The sequence below is a fragment of the Sceloporus occidentalis genome, unplaced genomic scaffold (genome assembly GCF_023333645.1).
Source record: "Sceloporus occidentalis isolate IW3139 unplaced genomic scaffold, rSceOcc1.0.p SCAF_7, whole genome shotgun sequence".
Classification (NCBI taxonomy): Eukaryota; Metazoa; Chordata; class Lepidosauria; order Squamata; family Phrynosomatidae; genus Sceloporus; species Sceloporus occidentalis.
In genome coordinates, this window is record NW_028316987.1 from 67,875,016 (window position 1) to 67,900,209 (window position 25,194).

General features: G+C 41.9%; 1 protein-coding gene across 1 annotated transcript; it reads left to right on the forward strand.

Annotated features, from left to right (window-relative positions):
• Window positions 1-5,680: 5,680 nt before the first annotated feature.
• BET1 (Bet1 golgi vesicular membrane trafficking protein) lies at window positions 5,681-23,866 on the forward strand. The gene is made up of 4 exons (XM_089533211.1): window positions 5,681-5,774; window positions 20,536-20,651; window positions 22,325-22,381; window positions 23,203-23,866. The coding sequence occupies exons 1-4, from the start codon at window positions 5,756-5,758 to the stop codon at window positions 23,356-23,358; spliced, it is 348 nt and encodes a 115-aa protein (XP_089389337.1). The 5' UTR covers window positions 5,681-5,755; the 3' UTR covers window positions 23,359-23,866.
• The last annotated feature ends 1,328 nt before the right edge of the window (window positions 23,867-25,194 follow it).

Here is a 25,194-nt window from a genome sequence, read left to right on the forward strand (position 1 = left end):
GGATAGCTACAGTTCGGTACATGAGCATAGCCATTGCAAATGGAAAGCCCAAATTAAACACATCAATTGCACGGATTAGTTAATGGTATCAGTGCAGGTTTCCCTTGAAACACAGGCAGCATCACAGAGATTTTTGGACATGCTTTTTAAAAAATATATATGTGAGATAGATTTACTGTGGTTTTAAGCATTTTTAAATGTTTTCATTGGATTGATTAAGCCTTTTTAAACTTTGGTACCACATGCCAGTTTAACTAGTTTGCTTTAGCTTACACTGTAAGATGCTTTGGGTCCCATATTAGGAAAAAGACAGGACATAAATAAAATAAATAAAATTTCTTTTTTCCTGGAATTATGAAAAAAGCAAAAAAAGAGAGAAACACCTCCCCCTTTGCCCTCCCCCATCCCAAGGTTGCTCAGTGTTTCTTGACAGCAACTCCCCGTCTCATATTATTATTATTATTATTATTATTATTATTATTATTATCCCACAATTTCCCCAAAGGTGGGATTCAGGGCAGCTAACTGGGATCCAGGGTGGCTTGATATAGTATAGGTTGGGCCAAGGGAGATTGAGACCTACTCTGGATGAGCTGAAGCAGGACAATTATTTCTGATTTCCAGTTATGGAACAATGGCAACAACAAAATGACCCTTCACTCCAATAAACCTAGTAGTAGGGGTTGATCAGGAGTAGGGCTGCAAGCTCAGTTCATTTCTGGTATTGAAAATAAATTCCTAGGCTATGACTTCTGTGAGAACCAGCATGGTGCAGAGGTTTGAGTACTGGACTGAGTCTAGAGACCAGGGTTCGATTCCCCACTCAGCCATGAAACCCACTGGGTGACTGTGGGCAAGTCTTATGCTCTCAGCCTCAGGGGAAGGCAATGGAAAACCTTCTCTGAACAAATATTGCAAAGAAAACCCCATGAGTCACTATAAGTTGGAAATGATTTGAAGGCACACAACAACAAATGATTTCTGTAACCTAGGGTAGGAAACCTTAGTCCCTGGAGAAGGGTTACCAATTCAGGATCACCCCAAGCCTTGAGGTTTCTATGCCAAAACCTGAGACCTAGGCACAGTCCCTGCTGATGTCATTAAGCATTATGTGTTAATTACCAAACACAGTTCTCAATTTATCATTCAAACACACTGATTATATATATATTCCTCTTTGGAAATTAAGACAGAAATCTTCACTAAACTGGTTTCTGGACCACTGCTTTGAGTAGCAATGATCTAACTTAATATAAAACTGCATTCTATGTTCAGTGAAAGCTTTGGTCAATTGCGTTTTATTTCCATTTTAGCTGCAGATTATAACATAAATGCAACGATGCAGTAAACGAAATGGAAAAAATAGTGATAACCATCATTTTACATAAAAATGATTGATAACAAAACTCATACATTACAATGTTACAGTGGGCAAGAGATGGGGCTACCCAAATTACAGTAGCTCCAATTACAACAATCTTGATAACAATTCACGTCATGAGATTCGATTAAAGTTGCATGAATGGTTGAGACTAGAAAAGCATAAATTTCTGATTTAAGTTAGACTCATGGGCTTCTGTTAGCTAGTAATGAGTTGATATTTCAAAGACTGTCTCGGTTTTCCTTACTCAAAGGTAGTGAGGAAGAAATGTGTTCCTGACAAACATGTGAACGGAGTATTTAAACAGCCTACAGCAGGCTGCAGACCTCCAGATGTTTTGGTGATGCCCATAATCCCTAATCATGGCTGTACTGGCTAGGGCTGCTATAGACAAACCCCTGATAAAATCTGGTAGGCCAATTTACCATTTCTAATGTGCATTTTTTTCCTGTGCCAGAAACACAGGAAACACATATGGGATCTGAACATGTATGCAGAACATATCATACGAAAAGCAGGATTGGATACAGAAGAATAAGGAGTGAAAATAGGAGGAAATAATATCACAATCAGAGGTATGCAGACACAATACTACTAGGAGAAAACATCACAGACCTAGAGCAATTACGAAGGAAGTGGAAAGGCAGGCTTATTGTTGAACATAAAGAAAACAAAAATAAAGACCATGGAGAATTTACAAAAATTCAACCTAGGCAATGAGGAAATAGAAATAGTAAGAGAGTTCTCATACCTGGGATCAAACAATGATAGGAACACGGATTGCAGTCAAGAAATCAGAATAAGACTAAGATTGGGGAGGGCAGCTATGAAAGAAATAGAAAAGTTCCTAAAATGTAAAGATTTACAGTACAACTGAGCATGAAGGTTAGAATTGTACAAGCCATTGTATTCCCTATTACTAGGTATTCATGTGAGAGCTGGACAGTTAAGAAAGAAGATAGGAAGAAAATCAATTCATATGAGATGCGATGCTAGAGAAGAGTGTTGAGGATACCATGAATGGACAAGAGGATAGACAAATGAGTCCTAGAACAGATTAAGCCAGAAATCTCCCTGGAAGCCAAGATGACAAAACTGAGGCTGTTGTATTTTGGCTGCATCATGAGAAGGCACAACTCATTGGAAAATAATAATAATAATAATGTTAGGAAAGGTGGAGGGAAGCAGAAAGAGAGGAAGGCCACAAGCCAAATGGATGAACTCCACAAAAGAGGTCACAGGTATGAATTTGCCATAACTGAGCAGAGCCATGGAGGATAGGGAATCTTGGAGTCTCATCTCTGAAGATGCCAGCCACAGATGCAGGCGAAACATCAGTTATAAACTCTTCTAGAACATGTCCACATAGTACGAAAAACCCACAAAAAACTATCTCATCTAAAGGTTTGCTATGGGTTGAGATCGACTCGCGGGTGGTTAACTACAATAAATGTGCATTTGCACAGAGATGGAGAGGAGCTGAAATACCTATGGTAGATGATTGTCTATAGGAAATATTAGATATGATGGAGATGGATAGGCTTACAGTTTTAATAAATGGCAGACCAATTAAAAATGGAAAGAAGATTGGGAATCAGTAATGAAATACTGTAAAGGGAGATGGATTAAATAGATGACTAATTAATAGAATCGCTCTGAATGAAAACAAAAAAAAAATGGGGTCAAGATTACTTTACCATTAAATAAATAATATAAGATCCAAATGGAGCAATGATCAGGGTCTATTAAGCCGAATGGAGAACATTATTTATAAGGTGCATGTTTAATTACGTACCAAGTATAAGAATGTAAACGAAGGAAGAATATTCTTATATTGTTAATACTGGATGTGACAATAAGAGTTAAAAAAAGAGGGGGAGGAAGAAGAAAGATAAATGCTAAAATTAAATAACTTTGGAATGTGAAATATTGTAATACCGTTGTATTATTGCTGTATATATGGAACCATAATAAAAATTACAATAAAAAAATAAAAGCAACAAATGGAACCTGAGCCAAATCACCTCCCATTACTTTAAACCTTAGCAGTGGGTCGCAGCTTCAATGGCGTAAAGGGCTTTTCTCAATTTTAGCAATGTGACCAAGCTAATAACTGTTTTCTTCACTGGCCTGTTATAAAGCCAACGTACCTTTAATAATTCTGGGATTTTTGCCAGAAGTAACAATGACACAACAGGCAAGTCTTTTTTTCTCCACTCAACACCTGTTAAGAGCTGGAAGAAAGAAAAACATACAATCTTTCTCGAAATGTAAATATTTTCATTAACAGGGGAGTGGATTACAGTTGTCCTTCCACATTTGTGGCTTTGACTTTTGCGGATTTGTTTATTCACAGATTGTATTAGTATGTTCTCTCTAGGAATCTCTAGGTCCTCCAGCACAAAACTATGGTCAATTTATTATTATTATTATTATTATTATTATTAAGCTTTATTTATAAAGTGCTGTAAATTTACACAGCGCTGTACATACAATCAGTTAAAAAATAGAATAAAACAAAATAAAATAAACCTATGGTGTGCATTCTAGAAAAATAGTTAAAGATAATACATATTAAGATTTAAATAATAAAATATAGCAAACAAAAAATAAAAATAAACCTAGGATAACAATCATGTTGGTTTCAACTTTAGCCAAAAGTTGCACTGAAGGACCTAGAGATTCCTAGAGAGAACACTCTAATAGGCATTTGTAGCTCCTCCAGTGTAATTGTATGGTCAATGTCTGGCAGATGTTGACCATAGAGTTGCACTGGAGGACCTAGAAATTCCTAGAGAGATGTTTGCTCACATAAAAACAGTGTTTTTGTTATTTGCGGTTTTCCCACTTTCATGGGAGACCTGTGTGTCCCTAATTCTAGCGAATGTGGAGGGACGAGTGTACATTCAAAACAAGCAAGACACACATTTTTGACGTACGGTGTGGTGTGTTCATTTCCAGGGATTTGGCCTGCCAAGATTATCCTCCAAGATAATCCATTCTATTCCTAATGCCCCATTCCTAAATCCTTCCCCATTTTATTTTTCCCTAGGTGGCTTTTTCATCCCAAAAGTAGCCCAAATTCCATGTTTGCTTCCCCCAGCCCTTCAAAGTCCTGTCCAAGCCTCCCAAACCCTTTAAATTTGACCTAAAATTGGCACAAAATGGTGGCCGGTGACACTGTAGTAGTCCATCCTTATTAAAGTCCCAAACACACTGCAGAAATAATCCAGTTTGAGACCGTTTGAACTCCCCTGGCTCAATGCTAGGGAGTTTTGGGAACTATGGCTTTTTGTAAGACATTCAGACTGTCAGAGAGAGCTCTGGTGCCACAACAAACTACAGTTCCCAGAATTCCCTAGCAATGAGCCAAGGCAGTTAAAGCATTTTCAAACTGGATTATTTCTGCAGTGTGTTTGGAACCTTAAGGATGGACTACTATTCACCTGGCTCAATGGTAGGGAATTCTGGGAATTGTAGTTTGTTGCAGCACAAAGCCACAGCTCCCAGAATCCCCTAGTATTGAGCCAGGACAGTTAAAGCAGTTTCAAACTGGATTATTTCTCCAATGTGTTTTGGGCCTTAATGAGGATGGACTATTACAGTCTCACCAGCCACCACTTTGGGCCAATTTTAGGTCAATTTTTAAAGGTTTTTGGAGGCTTGGACAGGACTTTGGAGGGCTGGGGGAAGCAAACTGCTGTGGTCTTCACGGATTCAGTGCTAAGGAATCCTGGGAATTGTAGTTTAGTGTGGCACCAGGCAGAGGGAAGGCTTAAATGCCTCACAAAAACTACAAACCCCAGAATTCCCTAGCAGTGGGCCAGGGCAGTCAAACAGGATTATTTCTGCAGTGATATATCTATCTATCTATCTATCTATCTATCTATCTATCTTAAAATTGGGGCCTAAACACACTGCAGGAATAACCCAGTTTCAGACCGCTTTAACTGCCCTGGTTGGGCAATCCTGGGAACTGTAGTTTATTGTAACACCACCAGAGCTCTCTCTCTCTGACAGAGAAGGCTAAAATGTCTCACAAAACTACATTTCCCAGAATTCCCTAGCACTGAGCCGGGGCAGTTAAAGCGGCCGCAAAGTGGGTTACTTGGTTTTGGACCTTAATCTGCTTTACACAGAGCCTTATTGCCAAGAAAGGAGGCACGAACTTAAAAAAACTACATTCCCCAGAAGCCACCGCGGTTTATGGAGCGTTTTCAGTCCGTATTCCCTGAGAGGACTACGTTACCCAGAAAGCACAGCGGAGCAGGAACCTCAGAACTACATTACCCAGGAAGCTTTGCGGCGGCCGAACGCTGTCGTGGCGTTTGAGCGGAAAGGCTGGTGTGTGGCTCCCGAGGGCCGGCGGCGAAGATGAGGAGGGCAGGGCTGGGTAAGTGCTGGGTGGCCCCCGCTGGAAAAGGGGCCTCTTTGGGGCGCAGGCGGCCTTGGAAGGGGCGAAGAAGGGCGGCTGGCTTTGAAGGGGAGAGGCCCGCCATCTTGTCCTCCACTCCAGAGCCTCCTTCCTCTCCAGGAGGAAGTTTATGCTTATTATCATTGTATTGACTTCCTCCTAATATGGGAGGGATTTTAAGAGAAGGCAGTTTAGAAACAAGGCTTTAAAAGGTATAAACATAAAAAATAAAATAAAACACCAGTTAAACTATTTTTAAAAAGTTGAAACAGCTGTGCATTGAAATGTAAAAGGTGTTTAAAACTATTAAAAGCTAAATTGTTGTTGTTGTTGTGTGCCTCCCTAGTCATTTTTGACATGTGGTGGTCCTATCATAGAGGTCCAAAACACACTGCAGAAATAATCCAGTTTGATACCGCTTTAACTGCCCTGACTCGGTGCTAGGGAATCCTGGGAATTGTAGTTTGTTGTGGCACCAGAGCTCTCTAACAGAGAAGGCTCAATGTCTGCAGTTCTCAAAACTGCCTCGCCTTGAGCCAGGGCAGTTAAAGCAGCCTCAAACTGGGTCATTTCTGCAGCGTGTTTTGGACGATAGTTTTCTTGCCAAGAGGAGGGTTTTCCATTGCCATCTTCTGAGGCTGGGAGAGCGTGACTTGTCAGGGATGATGGGAGTTGTTGCTCTTCACCTCTGGCTCTAACTCACCACCTTGTTATGCAGCAGAGCTGACCAGCTTTGGTCAGTGGTTAATGCTTTCCTTCCAAGCAGCAGAGCTTCAGAGAACAGGCTGAAGACCCTGACAAACTCTCCAAGCCTTCTCACTCTTCTTCCTCAGAAGTCTCTAAACTTCTCCAGGATCCTGCTGGCACTTGTTTCTTCACTCAAGACACCAGACAACTCAGTAGTCTTGTATAAAAGATCTACTTAATTCTACTATATACAAATACTACCACAATCTCTACAATCTCCAATACTCCAAACTACTCAACTATCCAAACTACCCAACAACTACCCACAAAATACATTGGCAAACATAGCAATTATTATAGCCATTGTCAAACACCACCCACTAGTCAGTTTCCACCCAGTGGGCGTGTACATCCATTTTGATTGGTTCTCATAGTTCAACCCATACTTAAGAATTTCATCATTTCACCTTGTACACTTAATGAATCTCTGGTGTTTCCAATTGTACATTCTATAATTCTGTCCTTGACATTCAAGTCTTCTAAATTACATTAGCTTTTTCACCTGTGTGGCTTCTTAATTGCTTTTGCTTAGTCACTGTGACTTTCACATACATGTTTTATTTCTTTCACTGTATATCCCATGTTGCATTTTCCTTAACATGACTTGCCCAAGGGCATACCCAGTGGGTTTCCATGGACGAGCCAGGATTCGAACCCTGGTCTCCGGACTCCCTCGGAGTGTAGTGGAGTCTCCTTCCTTGGAGGTCTTTAAGCAGAGGCTGGATGGCCATCTGTCAATGGGGATGCTTTGATTTAGAATTCCTGCATGGCAGAATGGGGTTGGACTGGATCAGGGCCCTTGCGGTCTCTTCCAACTCTATGATTCTATGGTTCTAGTCCAACACTCAAACTTAGTATGCCACAGTGGCTCAAGCACGTTCTTAAAAAGATTATTGTGATCTCCAGAGGTAGAAATAATGTAGTTTGATATCCCTTTAAGTGCTGTAGCTCCATCCTTATCAAATTCTGGGATTTGTAGTTTTGTTGTTGTGAACCGTTCTTAGGTCAACCCCAGCTCATTGGATGAGACACTTCCAAGACCCTTTGTCCTCCTCTCCTCTGCTTAGTTCCTGCCATTCGGGACTGTGGCTTCTTTGACTGAGTCCATCCATCTGTCATGCGGTCTCCTCTCTTTCTGCTGCCCTCTACATTCATTTGCTTTTCTAATGAGTCTTGCCTTCTCATGAGGTGACCAAAGTTCAACAGCCTCAATTTTGGGCTTGATTTGTTCTAGGACAATAGCAAGTACATTTCTATACTGCTTACCGATGTACTACGCGGTTTACAAAGTGTAAGCTAATTGCCTGTAACAAGCTGGGTGCTCATTTTAGCGACCTATGGAAAGATGCCAGGCTGAGTCAACCCAAAGCCCCTGGCTGGTATTGAACTCACAACCTTGTGCTTTTGTGAGTGAGTGGCTGCACTACAGGCATTTAACCACTGCGACACCTGGAACCCATTTGTTTGTCTTTTTGGCTGTCCATGATATCATCAGCACTCTTCTGTTGTTCTTGTTAGCTGCCTTCATGTCGACCTGATTCATGGTGATCCTTCTGGATATGACATCTCCAAGACTCCTCCTCCTCCACTGCTCTGCTCAGATCATGGAAATGCCCCTGACCTCCGTAACTGAGTGTTTGGTCCCTGTCCTCCACCTGCCACTCCAGGAAATCCACAGCTAAAGCTGCCTTGACAGAGGGTCCATCCTCCAAACTCATTCAAAAACACCAAGGAAGGCACATCCATCACTGAAAGAAGTTGGCAGCATGAGCTTTTGTAGACTTCAGTCTACTTCCTCACAAAAGCTCATACTGCCAATTTCTTTCTTTCAGTCTCAAAGGTGCTACAAGATCTCTCTATGTACTGATTCTACAGAGTAACAAAGCTGTATCTTTGAATTCTACATCCATCACTGCTATCCCTTATTCTTAGAAGACGGTGACATACTCCAACATGAAAACTGAAACATGGAGGGGGGGACATCGGGATAGTCAAGATGGCAAAAGTTATTACTGAGGAAGAACACACAAACTAGGCAAGGTCTCAGCAGTTTGCTTTTGCCTGAACCTACTGGGAAAACCAGGAGTCTGTCCGCTCCTGTCCAGCAGGCTGAGAAGCTAGGAGTAAACAACTTTTGAAATTTGAACTCACATAAATCATTGGAAAAGACAATGCTAGAGAAGATAAAGGAAGGAAGTAGAAAGAGAGGAAGACTGTATGGCAGCTGGCTAGACTCAGTCAGTGAGGCCCTAAATAGAGCACTGGAGGATAGGGACCAAACACAGTGATGGATGTGCCTTCTTTGGCATTTTTAAATGAGGTTGGAAGGAGGACCCTCTGTCAAGGCAGCTTGAGCTGTGGATTTCCTGGAGTGGCAGGTGGTTGGAGTAGATGGTCTTTTGGATCCCTTTTGGTAATCAGCAAGGAAATGTGAACTCACTATTTCCCTCCTGTCCTGGATATATTTTAATAGTATCCCAGTGCTATGCATATTCAGTCACTGAAGCAAAGCAAAGCAAAGCAGGACTTACTCAGAAGTATGTCTTGATGGAATCATGGCCTTAATTGCAAAATCATTGTAATTTGTTTATAGTTGTCATCAGGAAATGGTGACTGCTCAGGTGAATGCGACGGTCAAGAGCACCTGCTATCAGCTTCGGCTTATTCGCCAGCTGCGCCCATACCTGGCCCAGAGGGACCTTGAAACTGTGGTACATGCCCTGGTAACCTCGAGATTGGATTTCTGCAACGGACTCTACATGGGACAGCCCTTGTACCTAACCCGGAAGCTTCAATTGGTGCAGAACATGGCTGCAAGGCTGGTCACTGGCACGTCCAGGGCCAGCCATATAACACCGGTTTTAAAAAACCTCCATTGGCTGCCCATTCGCTTCCGGGCGCAATATAAGGTGCTGGTGATGACCTATAAAGTCCTAAATGGCTTGGGCCCAGGATACCTGAAGGACCGCCTCTCCCCGTACATTCCGCCTCGCACCCTCAGAACATCTGGGCAGCAACTCCTTAGGGTTCCCGGGGCAAGATTATCCTCCACCTCTAGGAGGTCCTATTCCATCGCCGCCCCGGCCCTTTGGAATACGCTGCCCATAGAGCTCCGCTCAGTTACCTCCCTGGCCCAATTCAAACGGGACTTAAAGACCTATTTGTTCCAAACTGCATTCCCCGATTAAGTCCCTATAGGCCCCCCCGCCGCACAGGCCGCACAGGCAACGGTTTGGCTAACCCGAGGGCTTTGGGTTTTGTTTTTGTTTTGCTTTTTGTCTTGTTCTTTTATATGTAATGTGATTTATGTAATTTTTGATTTGGTTTTAACTTGTACATTGTGTGTTTTTAAATGCTGTAAACCGCCCTGATCTTATGGAAGGGCGGTATACAAATAAAAAGTTTATTATTTTATTATTATTACAAAATCTGTGCAGGTTTCCATAGTGCAGGTAGAATTGTCAAATGAGTTTGCTGAGATACCAGAACCTGATGTTCTCTGTTGTACTCATGTGAGATGCTTCCTTCCTTAAGGTCTTGCTGAAATACTACTATGATGGAAGAATTTGCTCCTTGCCTTCGTTATTGAAAGAAATACTAAAACATCAGTGGTGACCATCTTCTTATAGTCCTCTAAATTGGGAGTAATTTCTTCTCAATGTACAGCCCTAAATGCCACTTTAAACTGTACACATATTATATGCTGCATCTTGCGCTGTAGCTGTACTTGCTCTGGTTGTATGACTGTTGACTTTTGTATGAACAGTCCGGCCAGAGAGAGGAGAAGGAGAGGAGCTGCTTGGCAGCCATTTTGAGACCGTGTGCTCGAGACCGTGTGCTCGTTGCTGAAGGGGAGGAGCTTCTGTGAGTCACATCTGTGAGTCACAAGGGGGCGGAGCTAGCAGACTAGCTTTATATACTAACTTCCAGAGCCTTCAGAACAGTCCGGCCAGAGAGAGGAGAAGGAGAGGAGCTGCTTGGCAGCCATTTTGAGACCGTGTGCTCGAGACCGTGTGCTCGTTGCTGAAGGGGAGGAGCTTCTGTGAGTCACATCTGTGAGTCACAAGGGGGCAGAGCTAGCAGACTAGCTTTATATACCAACTTCCAGAGCCTTCAGAACAGTCCGGCCAGAGAGAGGAGAAGGAGAGGAGCTGCTTGGCAGCCATTTTGAGACCGTGTGCTCGAGACCGTGTGCTCGTTGCTGAAGGGGAGGAGCTTCTGTGAGTCACATCTGTGAGTCACAAGGGGGCGGAGCTAGCAGACTAGCTTTATATACCAACTTCCAGAGCCTTCAGAACAGTCCGGCCAGAGAGAGGAGAAGGAGAGGAGCTGCTTGGCAGCCATTTTGAGACCGTGTGCTCGAGACCGTGTGCTCGTTGCTGAAGGGCAGGAGCTTCTGTGAGTCACATCTGTGAGTCACAAGGGGGCGGAGCTAGCAGACTAGCTTTATATACCAATTTCCAGAGCCTTCAGAACAGTCCGGCCAGAGAGAGGAGAAGGAGAGGAGCTGCTTGGCAGCCATTTTGAGACCGTGTGCTCGTTGCTGAAGGGGAGGAGCTTCTGTGAGTCACATCTGTGAGTCACAAGGGGGCGGAGCTAGCAGACTAGCTTTATATACCAACTTCCAGAGCCTTCAGAACAGTCCGGCCAGAGAGAGGAGAAGGAGAGGAGCTGCTTGGCAGCCATTTTGAGACCGTGTGCTCGAGACCGTGTGCTCGTTGCTGAAGGGGAGGAGCTTCTGTGAGTCACATCTGTGAGTCACAAGGGGGCGGAGCTAGCAAACTAGCTTTATATACCAACTTCCAGAGCCTTCAGAACAGTCCGGCCAGAGAATTTTTCATTTTCTTTAACTCAACAACTCTGCTCAAGTGGCATCAGGTTAGAATCAGATATTGAAACAGAACCTTCCCTTTAAGTGTAAGATAGCAGCCAGTACTTACCTTTAAAGAAGTATTCCCAATAGATTGACTGTTATATTTATTACTAAAGACTTTGCAGTATGGACAACGAGGGATCTGCCGCAGTCACCTGCAACTCTTGTGGGATGTTTCTCTTCTTGCCTACAGAAGTGGAGAACTTCACATGCACCAAGTGCAAGTTGGTAGCACTCTTGGAGCAGAAAGTGCAGCAGCTGGAGTCCAGAGTAGCTACACTTCAGCATATTAGGGAACAAGAGGATTTCCTGGACTCAATAGAACTAACCATCTTGGATGAGTACCACGCAGAGGAAGATGCTAGGGTGGAAGAGGTCACTTGCCAAACAGAGGAGGCAGACAGCTGGAGGAATGTCACAAAGAGAAGTAAGCCAAGAAGGAATTGTTTGGGGAGCTTGCAGCTAGAGAATCGATTCCAAGCTCTTTCCCTTATCAAGGAGGATGAAGAAGAGCAGCATGGACAGACTTCTGGGACAGAGCAGAGGAGCCTGAGAGTCCCACCCGAGGGAACAGTCGCTGCTAAGCCTCGGAGGAGGCGTGTGGTCGTAGTGGGGGACTCCTTGCTGAGGGGTACAGAAGCAGTGATTTGTAGGCCTGACAAGATGTCTCGAGAGGTGTGTTGTCTTCCAGGTGCAAAGATCCGTGATGTGACAGAGAGGCTGACAAGACTGGTCAAGCCTACTGACCAATACCCCTTCCTTTTGGTCCACGTGGGAACTAATGATACTGCAAGACACAGCATTCAGAACATCAAAAGGGATTACGAGGCGCTTGGTAGGAAGCTGAAAGGAATGGATGTACAGGTTGTCATCTCGTCTCTTCTGCCAGTTGAAGGGCATGGTCCAGGAAGGGAGAGGAAAATAGCAGATGTGAACAACTGGCTTCGCAGATGGTGCCGCCGAGAAGGATTTGGATTCTTCGATCATGGGCTGCGGTTCCATGAGGAGGGACTTCTTGCAACAGACGGGTTGCATCTCACGCAAGTTGGAAGAAATGTTTTTGCCAACAGTCTCAAGAACTTGATCAGGAGAGCTTTAAACTGAGTTCCGAGGGGAAGGGAGACAATATTAAGGAAGGCGAAAGGGATGGCGAAAATAGTCAAACTGACATAGAGGAACAAAGCAAACAGTGCAAGGACCCAACAGTGGGAGGCAGAAAAACTTGCACAGGCAGCAAGTAAAAGGGAACCATGGTCTGCGATGTCTCTACACTAATGCACAGAGCATGGGAAATAAGCAAGATGAACTCGAACTCCTAGTACAACAAAGCAAATATGATATAATAGGCATCACTGAAACCTGGTGGGATGAGTCTCATGATTGGAATGTGGAAATAGAGGGGTATAACCTTATTAAGAGAAATAGGCCAAACAGGAAAGGAGGAGGAATGGCACTATATGTCAGAGATATTTACACCAGTGAAGAGATCCTGGACATCAATCATGGAAGCCAGGTGGAGAGCATCTGGATAAGAATCAAAGGGGAGGGAAACAACAAGGGTGTTACGGTGGGAGTCTACTACAGACCCCCAAGTCAGACTGAGGAATTGGATGATGCCTTTCTAGAACAGATGACCACACAGTCAGAAAGGAAAGATGTAGTAGTGATGGGCGACTTCAACTACCCTGATATTTGCTGGAAGTCAAACTCAGCAAAATCCTCAAGGTCTAGCAAATTCCTCACTTGCCTGGAAGACAATTTCATGGTCCAAAAGGTGGAAGAGGCAACAAGGGGGTCAGCTATTTTAGATCTGATCCTAACCAACAAGGATGACTTGGTTAATGGGGTGCAAGTGGTGGGATCCTTAGGTGGAAGCGACCATGTTCTCCTGGAGTTTGTTATACAATGGAGAGGAGAAGCCAGGCAGAGTCAGACACGCATCCTAGACTTTAGGAGAGCGGATTTCAGTAAACTTAGAGAAGTACTGAGGGCGATTCCATGGTCAGAAATACTAAAAGATAAAGGAGTTCAGGACGGATGGGACTTTCTCAAAAGGGAGATACTGAAGGCACAATTTCAAACAGTTCCAGTGAGAAAGAAAAACGGGAGGTGTCTCAAGAAACCCGGATGGATGACTAAGGAACTTTCAACCGAGCTAAGTTTGAAACGGAACATGTATAAGAAATGGAAAAAGGGGGAAATCACGAAAAAGGAATTCAAAGAAATAGCAGGCATTTGTAGGGGTAAAGTCAGAAAAGCGAAAGCGCAGAATGAACTCAGGCTTGCTAGAGAGGTTAAGAACAATAAAAAGGGCTTTTTTGGATATGTCCGCAGCAAGAGGAAGAAGAAGGAAACGGTAGGGCCACTGCGTGGAGAAGATGGCAAAATGCTAACAGGAGATAGAGAAAAGGCAGAATTACTCAACACCTTCTTTGCCTCAGTCTTTTCAGAAAAGGCAAAGGGTGCTCAACCTGAGGATAATGGAGCAGAGGACAGAATAGGGGAATTTCAGCACAGAATAAGTAAAGAGATAGTAGAGGAACACCTTGTTAATCTAAATGAATTTAAGTCTCCGGGACCAGATGAACTCCATCCAAGGGTATTAAAAGAACTGGCAAAAGTAATATCGGAGCCATTGGCAATCATATTTGAAAACTCCTGGAGAACAGGAGAGATCCCAGCAGACTGGAGGAGGGCAAACGTTGTCCCCATCTTCAAAAAGGGGAAGTAAGAGGATCCCAACAATTATCGTCCAGTTAGTCTGACATCAGTTCTAGGAAAGATTCTGGAGCAGATCATTAAACAGAGAGTCTGTGAACATCTAGAAGGCAATGCCATAATCACAAAAAGTCAACATGGGTTTCAGAGAAACAAGTCATGCCAGACAAATCTAATCTCTTTCTTTGACAAAATTACCAGCTTGGTAGATGAAGGGAATGCCGTGGATATAGTATATCTTTATTTCAGTAAGGCCTTTGACAAGGTTTCCCATGACATACTTGCAAACAAGCTTGTAAAATGTGGGCTAGACAATGTAACTGTTAAATGGATCTGTAATTGGTTGACCGGCCGAAGCCAAAGGGTGCTCAACAATGGCTCCTTTTCATCCTGGAGAGAAGTGACCAGTGGGGTCCCACAGGGCTCTGTCCTGGGCCCAGTGCTATTCAACATCTTTATCAATGACCTGGATGACAGAATTGGGAGCATACTTATCAAATTTGCAGATGACACCAAATTAGGAGGAATAGCTAATACCCCAGAGGACAGGATCAAGATTCAAAATGACCTGAATAGACTAGAAAGCTGGGCCAAAGCGAACAAAATGAAATTCAACACAGAGAAATGTAAGGTATTGCACTTAGGGCGGAAAAATAAAATGCACAGATATAGGATGGGTGACACCTGGCTGAATGAAACTACGTGTGAAAGGGATCTAGGAGTCCAAGTAGACCACAAGTTGAACATGAGTCAACAGTGTGATGCGGCAGCTAAAAAGGCCAATGCTATTTTAGGCTGCATCAATAGAAGTATAGTGTCTAGATCAAGAGAAGTAATAGTGCCACTGTATTCTGCTTTGGTCAGGCCCCACCTAGAATATTGTGTCCAGTTCTGGGCGCCACAATTCAAAAAGGACATTGAGAAACTGGAGCGTGTCCAAAGGAGGGCGACTAAAATGGTGAAGGGTCTGGAAACCATGCCCTATGAGGAACGACTTAGGGAGCTGGGGATGTTTAGCCTGGAGAAAAGAAGGTTAAGAGGTGATATGATAGCCCTGTTTAAATATTTGAAAGGATGTCATATTGAGGAGGGAGCAAGCTTGTTTTCTGCTGCTCCAGAGAACAGGACCCGGAACAATGGATGCAAGCTACAGGAAAAGAGATTCCACCTGAACATTAGGAGGAACTTCCTGACAGTAAGGGCTGTTCGGCAGTGGAATGCACTTCCTCGGAAGGTGATAGAGTCTCCTTCCTTGGAGGTCTTTAAACAGAGGCTGGATGGCCATCTGTCGGGGATGCTTTGATTTGGATTTCCTGCATGGCAGGGGGTTGGACTGGATGGCCCTAGTGGTCTCTTCCAACTCTACGATTCTATGATTCTATGATTCTATGAACTATTCCACTTCTGCGCCACATACACACACAATCAATTTAATTTTCAATAGCTCTTTTTCAGAGGTTTGCCCATATATATATATATATATATATAGAGAGAGAGAGAGAGATTCATTCATTCATTCATTCATTCATTCATTCATTCATTTACTTCATTTATATGCCACCTCTTTCCCAGAGTGGGGCCCAAGACAGCTTCCAGAAATATCAAATACATTTTCAATAAAATTTAAAAAAAAATTAAAATCTTCACATTAAACACTATAAAATCATTTTAAAGCCACACAAAAATTAAAAACAAATAAAACATGTATCTAAATAAGAACCTTCCCAGCTTAACCATTAAAACTTCAAGTTAAGGAAAATGTTGTGACTATCTGGTGACAGTCACCAGTTGAGGTAGCTCTGAAAGAGAATTGGACAAATTTAAAGGATAACATAATAATCAATGACTAGTATTCATGGATAGGACAGATTCAAAGGGTAAGATTATCAGTGACTATTACTAATGAGGGTAACTGCCTCTGAATACTAGTTGCTACTTGTCAGTGGTAGAACAAGCCTATAGCTCTCCTAACCTGCTTCCATTAAAACTCTGATTGTCAACTGCAGGATGATGGACTAAATAGGCTTAGTTAAATCCAGCAGATCTCTTCCATAATCCCCTGCAGCCAGTCTTGAGTCAATGAAGTCCCCTTTTCAGCCTTCTGGTTTCGACTCCCATTCTGTAGCCTTATGATCCCTAGCAATCATCTGCTGAATGCTTTACATGTGTGATTGAGATTTGAAATGTCACATCTACAATGGCTCCCTGCAAAGAAGCACACACACGGTATATAATAAGTCACGGGAAGGTTTGGGGGCCAATATTATGGATATTGGTATGGCCTGTGAATAAGTTGAGGGTAAAACTTAGGGGCATGAAACCAAGGATCTAATGCAGTGGTTCCCAAACATTGGTTTTCTAGACATTTAGAAGTTCACCTCCCAGAATGCCTGACTGTTGGCCAAGCTGGCTGGGGCATTTGGGAATCGAAGTCCAAAATATCTGGACGGCCAAAGCTTGGGAGTCACTGATCTAAAGGATGAAGAAAAGGAAAACAGTGCCGAGGAACTTACAAAATTCCAGCAGGAATAACTGTTTATGGTCACAGTAAAGGCTTGATGGATGAGAGAGCAGAGTGAGGCCAGTTCTTCCCAGACAGTTTACACTGGTCTTTCACCAAGGTTCCTCTGTTAATAAGAATTAAAGCACAGTACTTACACTGACCCATGAATAAGTCAACTCAGGTTTTTGGGGTCAATTTTTTGACTAAAATTTCTACACTTGTACAGGAGTATACAGTTCGCCCATGTCATATGCAGATGCACTGTATGCGCCTTTCAGCATATGCTGAAAGCCGCGCAGGAGTGCATGGGGGCGGCATGTCCCATTGAAAGTAATGGGGTGTGTGCTCATGGCGCGCGCTGCCGCACCATGCACAAGCCCCATTACTTTCAATGGGGCTCAAGCATATGTGGTATTTTTATGAGGAGGGGGTCCGGAAAGGATCCCTTGCGTAAAAAAAGGGCACATTGTATATAGTAATAAAAATAACTGGGGTGCTTTGGAAGTGTATGGTCACTTTAGAATGATTACGAACTGAGAGATACAACACACTGTAATCTACTCAAGAGATTTAAACCTGAATGATAGGATAGTATCTTTCAGCTAGTCTTGTAAACAGGAGTGAAACCTCATTGAGAATTGGCTAATCAGCCTCTTCTTGGCCAAATGAAGCATCACTACCTTGTGTGATTCTGATGAAAAGCAGAGCTGGGTTTCCTCAGTATGCTGATAGTGCCACCTTCTAGATCTCCATAAACCAGTGGTTCCCAACCTGTGGGTCGGGACCCCTTTGGGGGTTGAATGACCATTTCATGGGGGTTACCTGAGACCATTGGAAAATACCTATTTAATTACAGTTGTGAAGTAGCAATGAAAATAATTTCATGGGTTTGGATCACCCCAACATGAGGAATTGTATTAAAGGGTCGCGGCATTAGGAAGGTTGGGAACCACTTCCCTAAAGAAAGGAAGGAGTGGTTTCTTTTTTCTCTTCTAGACTCTTATGAGGCTCCAGCAGCACCTTTATACTGTTGCAAAATTTGGAAAAAATCATTTTTGGACTCCAACTAGTCATTGTGGCTCAGGTATGTTGCCACCTCCTGTAAAAGCACAAGGGGAAAGGAGATATTTTCTCAGATTCTTTATTAATCACACACAGGCGGGATACATACCGCCATATAGTACATATTGTATACGTACTAGGGTTAGGAAGGGGCGGTGCTTCCGCACCCCCCTAACCCTAGTACGTATACAATACATACAAGATGGCAGCGCCCCTTCCACATGGGCACCGCCATCTTTACGTACTGGACGCATAGCGTCCAGACGTGTCGCGGCGCCTATGACGTCGCGAGTCCGCGCCAGGCGCCTCGCGACGTCATAAAGGCGCCGCAAGAAGAAGCTCCGAAATGGAGCTTCTTTTTTGCTCCGCGCGGGAGCCGCGCGGTTTGGCTGCTGCGGCTTCCTCGCGGAGCAAATGGCGCCGGCGGGAGACCGCCGCGGTCTGTATCCCGCCACAGAAAGGATATACAATCTGTCTTTATGTTTGCAGTCCCTTGAGAACTCTAAAACATGAGTATTTGTGCTAGGAGTCTAGGATAGGGACACTTGCTACAGATGAGCAAGACAATAGATTCATGAACTTTGCAATGTTGAATTTACCAACATTGGCCCCAAAGCATCATAGATTGACTCAAGAAACAGTCCTGTGAGAGATAGTGATTTGAGTCATTGTCTGAAAATGATAACAGATTCTGAAGAGAATCTGGCTGCAGTATTTATGCTGCGTCAGTCATGAAGAGGACATCTGGACCTGTGTTAGACATCTTGTCTGTGATGTGTGTAACATATTTGCTTAGCATTCTGCTTCCCCAGAAATTCAGTGAGCTGATCTCCAAATTGCATAATAAGTATAATTGACCTTTCTGTTATTCTAATCCCTTGGATGCAAAACTTTTCCAGCTAAACCTTGTGCCTGACCTTGTATGAAGAGCATACATGTAGTTATAGAGGCAGTCAGTTTTCCAGACTGTTTTCGGTAACATAACCTGCCTGCTTGCCTTTCCTTAACTGCTTGTCAAAGCTGGGAAAGTGTTAAACATTTGTAATTATTTTTGGCACTTCTGCTTTCCATTTTTATTAGTTTATAAATGTTATAACTTTTAATTTATGAATAGATGTAACCAGACTTGCAGTCACATTTTACTCCCATTTAAATCTGTTGGAAATATGGTTAATTTCTTCCATTTATTTCAGTGACACTAAAGCTGCAGCATGGTCTCTGTTTACCAGGGATTATGGCCCACTGAACTAGCAGTTTGTGAGTAAATGTGTATAGGATTGTGCTATAAAGAACAGCTTAATTTGGATCCAACCCACTATGTGATTCTCCATATGTTGGATTTTAGCTGCCATCAGTCCAGTCAGCATGACCAGGGATAAGTGATGCTGGGAGATGTAGTATAAAACATCTCGAATTTTGTACCCCTGTGTTCTTTATATTGTCTGATTCTTAAAGCATCAATTTTCCAAAAAGTGGGAACCTGTTTTATGACCGCTGCTCAGTTGACTGATGTAGCACAACAAGATGTGGAATCAGTTGCACAATACCTGCCTAGATTTCAGATTGCTGGCCTAATGGCAAATTATATTTCTTCAAAGGAAAGTATGCTAGATTTGGATGAAAAATAATAATAAATAATTTTTGTTTTATAGTTTAAAATACGGAATTGAATGCATGTTGGGACCAATTAGACTAGAAAAGAGAACTTTTATAGAGTCCAGAGGACCAAAGGGTTTAGGTATGGCCAATTTTTCTGTTCACCTAAACTTCAAGATATGGTCTGTCACTGATCTTATAGCATGAGAAGCTGGCATCTATACTATAATCTGGGGTGCAACAAATTCTTCTTCAATCTCCTCTAAAGATCCTTTCCCTCAATTTGTGCAGGGTGCTTGAGTTTTACTGTGCGCTTATAAACATTAGCAGAATAGTTGGTCACTACAGACTGCACATTAGTGACATGTCCTGTTCCTAATTCTCTCCCCCTCCCCCCAAAGAATGTGTTGTAACAGTGAAAGGTTTTGCTGATAATTTTCCTTATAAGGGGGAGCTGGGCATTACTTTGACCCCCCTGTCTTTCACTGAAGTCTTCAATTCTTCTTCCAAAGTTTGGCACCCTTCTAAATACAGTTTAGAAGTGCAGTTGAGAAAGCTGCATTGTCAGGTTGTTTTAAGTTTGGGTGTGATGTGGCATGAAAGAGCTGCTGCCTGTGTTAAAAAGCCACACGGTAAATCTGGATCTTGTTGCTTGAATCTCTGGATCAGAAACCTTGGCTGTGTGTCAGCTGTTATAGAGCAGGTCTCGTTTCTTGAACATGTGGTAGCAGTAGATGGGAATTTATACAGATATGAGCCTCTGGAGATAATAGTAATCAAAGGAGTAAGGATAAGCAAGAAGATGCATAACCATTAATTGAACAGGACATGATCTGGGCTTGCAAGAGTATTCAGGAGGCCAAGGGAAGAGAGCAATGATGAGCCTGGAATGTTTGACCCTGTAAAAAGCGGTTGGAATGAAGGGAGTTTGGAGTTGCTTTAAGTTTTTAAACCAGCAGATGGAAACCTTTGAATTAAATCTATTGGCTTGGTGTCGTGGGGAAGAAAGTTTTGGACTCAGGCACTCAGTGCCTTTGATCTGCCTTTCTTCCATTCCCTGTCATTTTTTTCTCTGCCTGCTTAGTTTTGTGTGGAGTGCAGGTCATTTTAGGACGTAATGCTGTCTCCATTTCTTTAGATGGTTGGTGATTTAAACAGGACAATTGTTTTTCCCATCCTGGAGGGAGTCTATTTCCTGGTTGCATTTCTGGTACGGTATCTTAATCTGATTGTCTTTTCAGGTGAAGGAGCTGCTGGCGGCAATTATGGCTATGCCAATAGTGGATACAGTGTGTACGAGGAAGAAAATGAAAAGTTAACAGAAAGTTTGCGTTCAAAAGTCACTGCCATTAAATCAGTAAGTGTATCGTTATAGCAGTAGCATTAAAATTGATGGGAGTACATAATGCTTTCTCGATCAGTGTAATAGCAACATGGCCATCCCTTAATTGAATTCAATCAAAGTTTTACCTTTTGGAAGGCATGAAGCTCTCAGTGATGGATCAAATTCTTCTGCTAATTAGATTTGAGCTCCAGCTGTCCTTGTTAGGTAATCGAGATATTAATTATAAGTTGAGACAGCTGAAGTTGTGCTTATTTGAGAAGTGTGTCCACTACCAAGTTGTTTTCCCAAGAGAGTTATAAATCTGTAAGGTCAGTTAGCAGTCATGCTCATACCCCATTAAGCCAAACTCTTCCTATGCCAAAGGAATAATCATAGCTAAAAATGGCCTTTGCCAAAGGCTGTCCAATCATCTAAATCCTAAGCAATAAAGCAGAACAATACATCCCAGTCTGGTGTTTACCAGATGTTTTGGACTACAGTTCCCATCACAACAGGCAACTGACTATGCTGGTGGGGACTTGTGGGAGGTGCTCCAAAACATCTGGAGAGCAGCACACTGAGGAGAGCTGGGCCTACAGAATTGGAAACCCCATACGCCTTGAGAGAAGATGTATTGCAAAATGCTAGTTGTAGAACCAAATTTTATTTGGCATAGATAGTAGGGAAAACACATCAATGCAAACTAAGCCCGTTTGATGTGGTAGGGCCAATGCTTCAGTGAGGAGAATCTGGAATGAGAATAAAAGCAATTTCCCAGGTTATCTAAATAATTTTTAATGATCACAATTTCATGTCATCCTATAAGTTCTGGTTGTGACACCACAAAAGATTAGGATTATCTTTTAGAGTCTGCAGTAAGCAGGCCAGAGAAAAGGATGGGTGAGCAAATGGTACAAATTCGTAAGAAAGCAGGGTAATAACTTTTTTTTGCATAATAGAGTGTTGTCTGGTACAGTTAAAGTACTGTTGGCCAGTGTTTGTAGGAAAGTATTTGGTGCAGAGAGAGAGTGAAGGGGAGGATAGGGTAGCCCAATAAACTCATTGGGCCCTCATCTGCAGAACTGGAAAGATTTGGGGAGCAGCAGCGCAGGCTCCTTTGTCTTATTGCTTTCTACTTCATAACAGTCACAACTTTGGGGCCTGTTCTTTTTTTAGTCCTTCTCTTTCTAAAGAAACATGGGGAAGGTCTACTTATATTTTGTATGGAATTCTGAAACTGGGAGTTATGAAATAGTAGTTGCTTGAACTAAAAGCTGTCACTTTTCTCTTGAGTAGCAGTCTTTCCAGTCTCTAGGCTATTGCCTTTAGTGTCTGGATCTGACCATGAAGCATGGCTTAATAATATAAAATGAGAGAGAAAAACATTAAATAACCAAAGTACATCCTATGAAGAATTAGGAAGGTAAAAATTTAAAGTAACATCTTGGCTTTGGATGCTCTTATTACAAAACAAAAATGTAATGAAGATGTTGTTAGAATTATCCTTGTTAAATAAGAGGAAAATCTGAATATCAGAAGAGCATAGATATATGATTAGATATTTTCTTGTATCTTCAGTCTTTAAGGTTCCTCCAGAAAGCATCTTAATTATCCTTGAAGTTTTCCAAGCAAATTTAGTTTGTATGATGTCATCTAGTTGATGGTTTAAATAGTAATGCACCAATCACCTATCTCTTTTTTCATAGCTTTCCATTGAAATTGGAACAGAAGTGAAACAACAGAATAAATTACTAGCTGACATGGTATGTATCTGTTTGCTCTTACTTTATCAGACCTTAGAATTCATTTAGCTTTTAATATTTTTGCTGAAATACATCATGTTTTCTTTTCAAATAATCATTTTGAATTCTGATAATGAATGTGCTTTTCTTCCTTTCTGAAGCGTCAAAAGCACTGTATCAGTTTTCTACTTTCATACATTGACTTAATATATTTTTTTGAAATTTCTGTATAGAAAAACACTTCAATATCCAAATCTGCCTGTATTTTAAATTACATATGGCTAGAAACAGGTTTTAAAAAACATGCAAAACAAAGGCCCTTACGCACAATCTTGTTTATCTGTATGTATCTCCATGTGGGTAGGGAGCCATGTTCCATTTTCCATTTTATCATGTGAAACTCTTTGGGAGTGAATGTGTGAGAGATTTTTTTTTAAGGTAACAATTCAACAGTTCAGCTGTTTAAGAGAAGGTGCTAGATTCCTCCACAAACAAGATTGGGAGTAGCTGAAGAGCTCTACATGTGAGGACCTGATTGCCTTTCATCCAAGAGTTCAAGGCAGCACACAAAATTCTCCCTTGGCTGTCCTCCCCATATCTGTACAACAGCCTTGCCTCCGTAAGCTAGGATGACACACAAATGACTGGCCCAAAGTCATCCAGTGAGCTTCATAGATAAGATAATTTGGTTCTCCCCAAACCTGTGCTGGTACTCTATCCCAGCACCACAATGGCTCTCTTGCAGAGCAAGTATTATTCTGTGCAAGTTTTATTTTCCATAAGACTATTAAGCTCAAGTAGAGTTGCCTGCTGAATTACTTTTGTATGCTTTTATTTGATAGGACAATGACTTTGATTCAACATCTGGCTTTCTTGGTGCAACTGTGGGAAGACTGAAAACCCTCTCCAGGGGAAGCCAGACAAAACTCCTATGCTACATGATGCTATTCTCCCTGTTTGTCTTTTTTGTAATTTACTGGATTATTAAACTGAGGTGATGCAGACACTTCCTATGAGATTATTAGTGCCCTTCTGGACTCCTTGATAGTCTTTGTGAGAAACTACATTAAGGATTAATGCTTCTGGCTCTGTTTTGTACATTTCTTAATGTTTATCAGACCAGAAATTTTTCTGTGTTAAAACCCTTATTTTTTTAGGGTTCCTTCAGATAAAATTGGCTCAAATGCAAGAACTTTATGCAAACAAAAATTAGTTGGGGATGAAATACATTGTTGATACTGTAAAGAAAAGCTTTTTCCTATTCAAATGCAATGTCTACTTTGTAACTATTATTGCTTTTTCTAATAATTGCTTCCAATAAGAAGCACTCTTACTACATTGTGTTTATGTATGTGATATATAGGAAAAAAGAACATATGTAATCCTCTCAGAGCAAAATACTTTTAAGAGTCACTAAAAGAAAAATTAAGTATGTGCCCAACTTTATCAGGATTGTATCTACAGCCACTTGCAGTTAAAATATTAATTGGAACGTTTCAAAAATTACCGACTTTTCTAATTACTTAATGTGATGGGAGGGGGTTGGGGAGAAGTTATATATTGGTGGGGTGGGATTAAATATATATATATATATAGTTGGCCAAACTCAGAGGTTGGCCAAGCTCACTAACAGTGGCCCTGGAAGTGGACTTCACCCTCTTGTGGACCCATTTGGTTCTTTTGATCAAGTCATCATGCTTGGTTCTTGTTATCAGACTAGGTTTTTATATCTAGTGCTGATAAAGTGGGGCTTGTACTGTCCATTTGACAGCACTGTTGCAGGGCATATTAGTTCTGTGCATTTCTTTAGGTCTGGCAAATAGCAAACAAAATTAATGCTGCAGTACTTGTGTCTTCAACTGGATTAGATTATTGTTAATTATTCATTGATTTGTTTGTTGATATACAATATTCAGAGCCTTTTTTAAAAGATCGAGCTGGGGTATTAGAGGTTTGGTATTAAAGGGCATTGTGGTGCCTCTTAATTAGAGACAATGCTATTGTGGTACCCACTGGAAGCCTTGGAACCACATCAAATTGCAAATAATGGCACAAACAGTGCCATTTTATTTACGCGGGATAAAATGGTCTTTTTAAAACTAGAATGCTTAGATCAGAATTTACTTTCAAACAAGGGAGGAAAGACATTTGAGTATGCTGAGACTGCTAGGGACCTTAGTCCTGAGAAAGTGTGAGTGTTCATAAATGTGAAAATTAGCTTCCTGGAGAGTGGAGCTAGACAAGTGAGGCTGCTGCAGTTAGGTTTTTTCAGCTGGTCTCCCCATCTAACAGTTTTGGGGGAGACTTACAAGAAACACAAGCAGAGTGTAGCATGATTCTGGAATTCTACACTTCACTTGTGAATATCCCTTAGAGAAAAATGTCAAGGCAATCACCATATTAGAAAATGATGTCCTAAATTCTTTCCCTTGTCCAAACCTGTTTGCCCATTATGTGAAAGCCAATTTAGTCTGCCTTTCCCAAGTGAAAAACAGATTCTGTTGTTGGAATCATCTCTACTGCAAAAGAGCTTTCCCTCATGGAGCAAGATCTTGTAGTGCACCTGAGATATGATCAGCCTCAGAATTTTCTTAGCAGGTGCTGAGAAGGGGGATCAGGACATCAAAATCAGCCATTTCCTGAGCTACTACACTGCTCATTTGACAAACTTCAGCGTAAAAGTACATCAGTTCCTCTGTACTCATGTGGAACCACAAGGATGTTTCTCTTTATTCTTTTGTATTTATACTAAAGTGCTTTAGGACTTCCTTCCAGAGGGAACATTCAATGTTTTATTTTTTAAGTTTGGTATTTCATGATTTGTAGTTTACTAA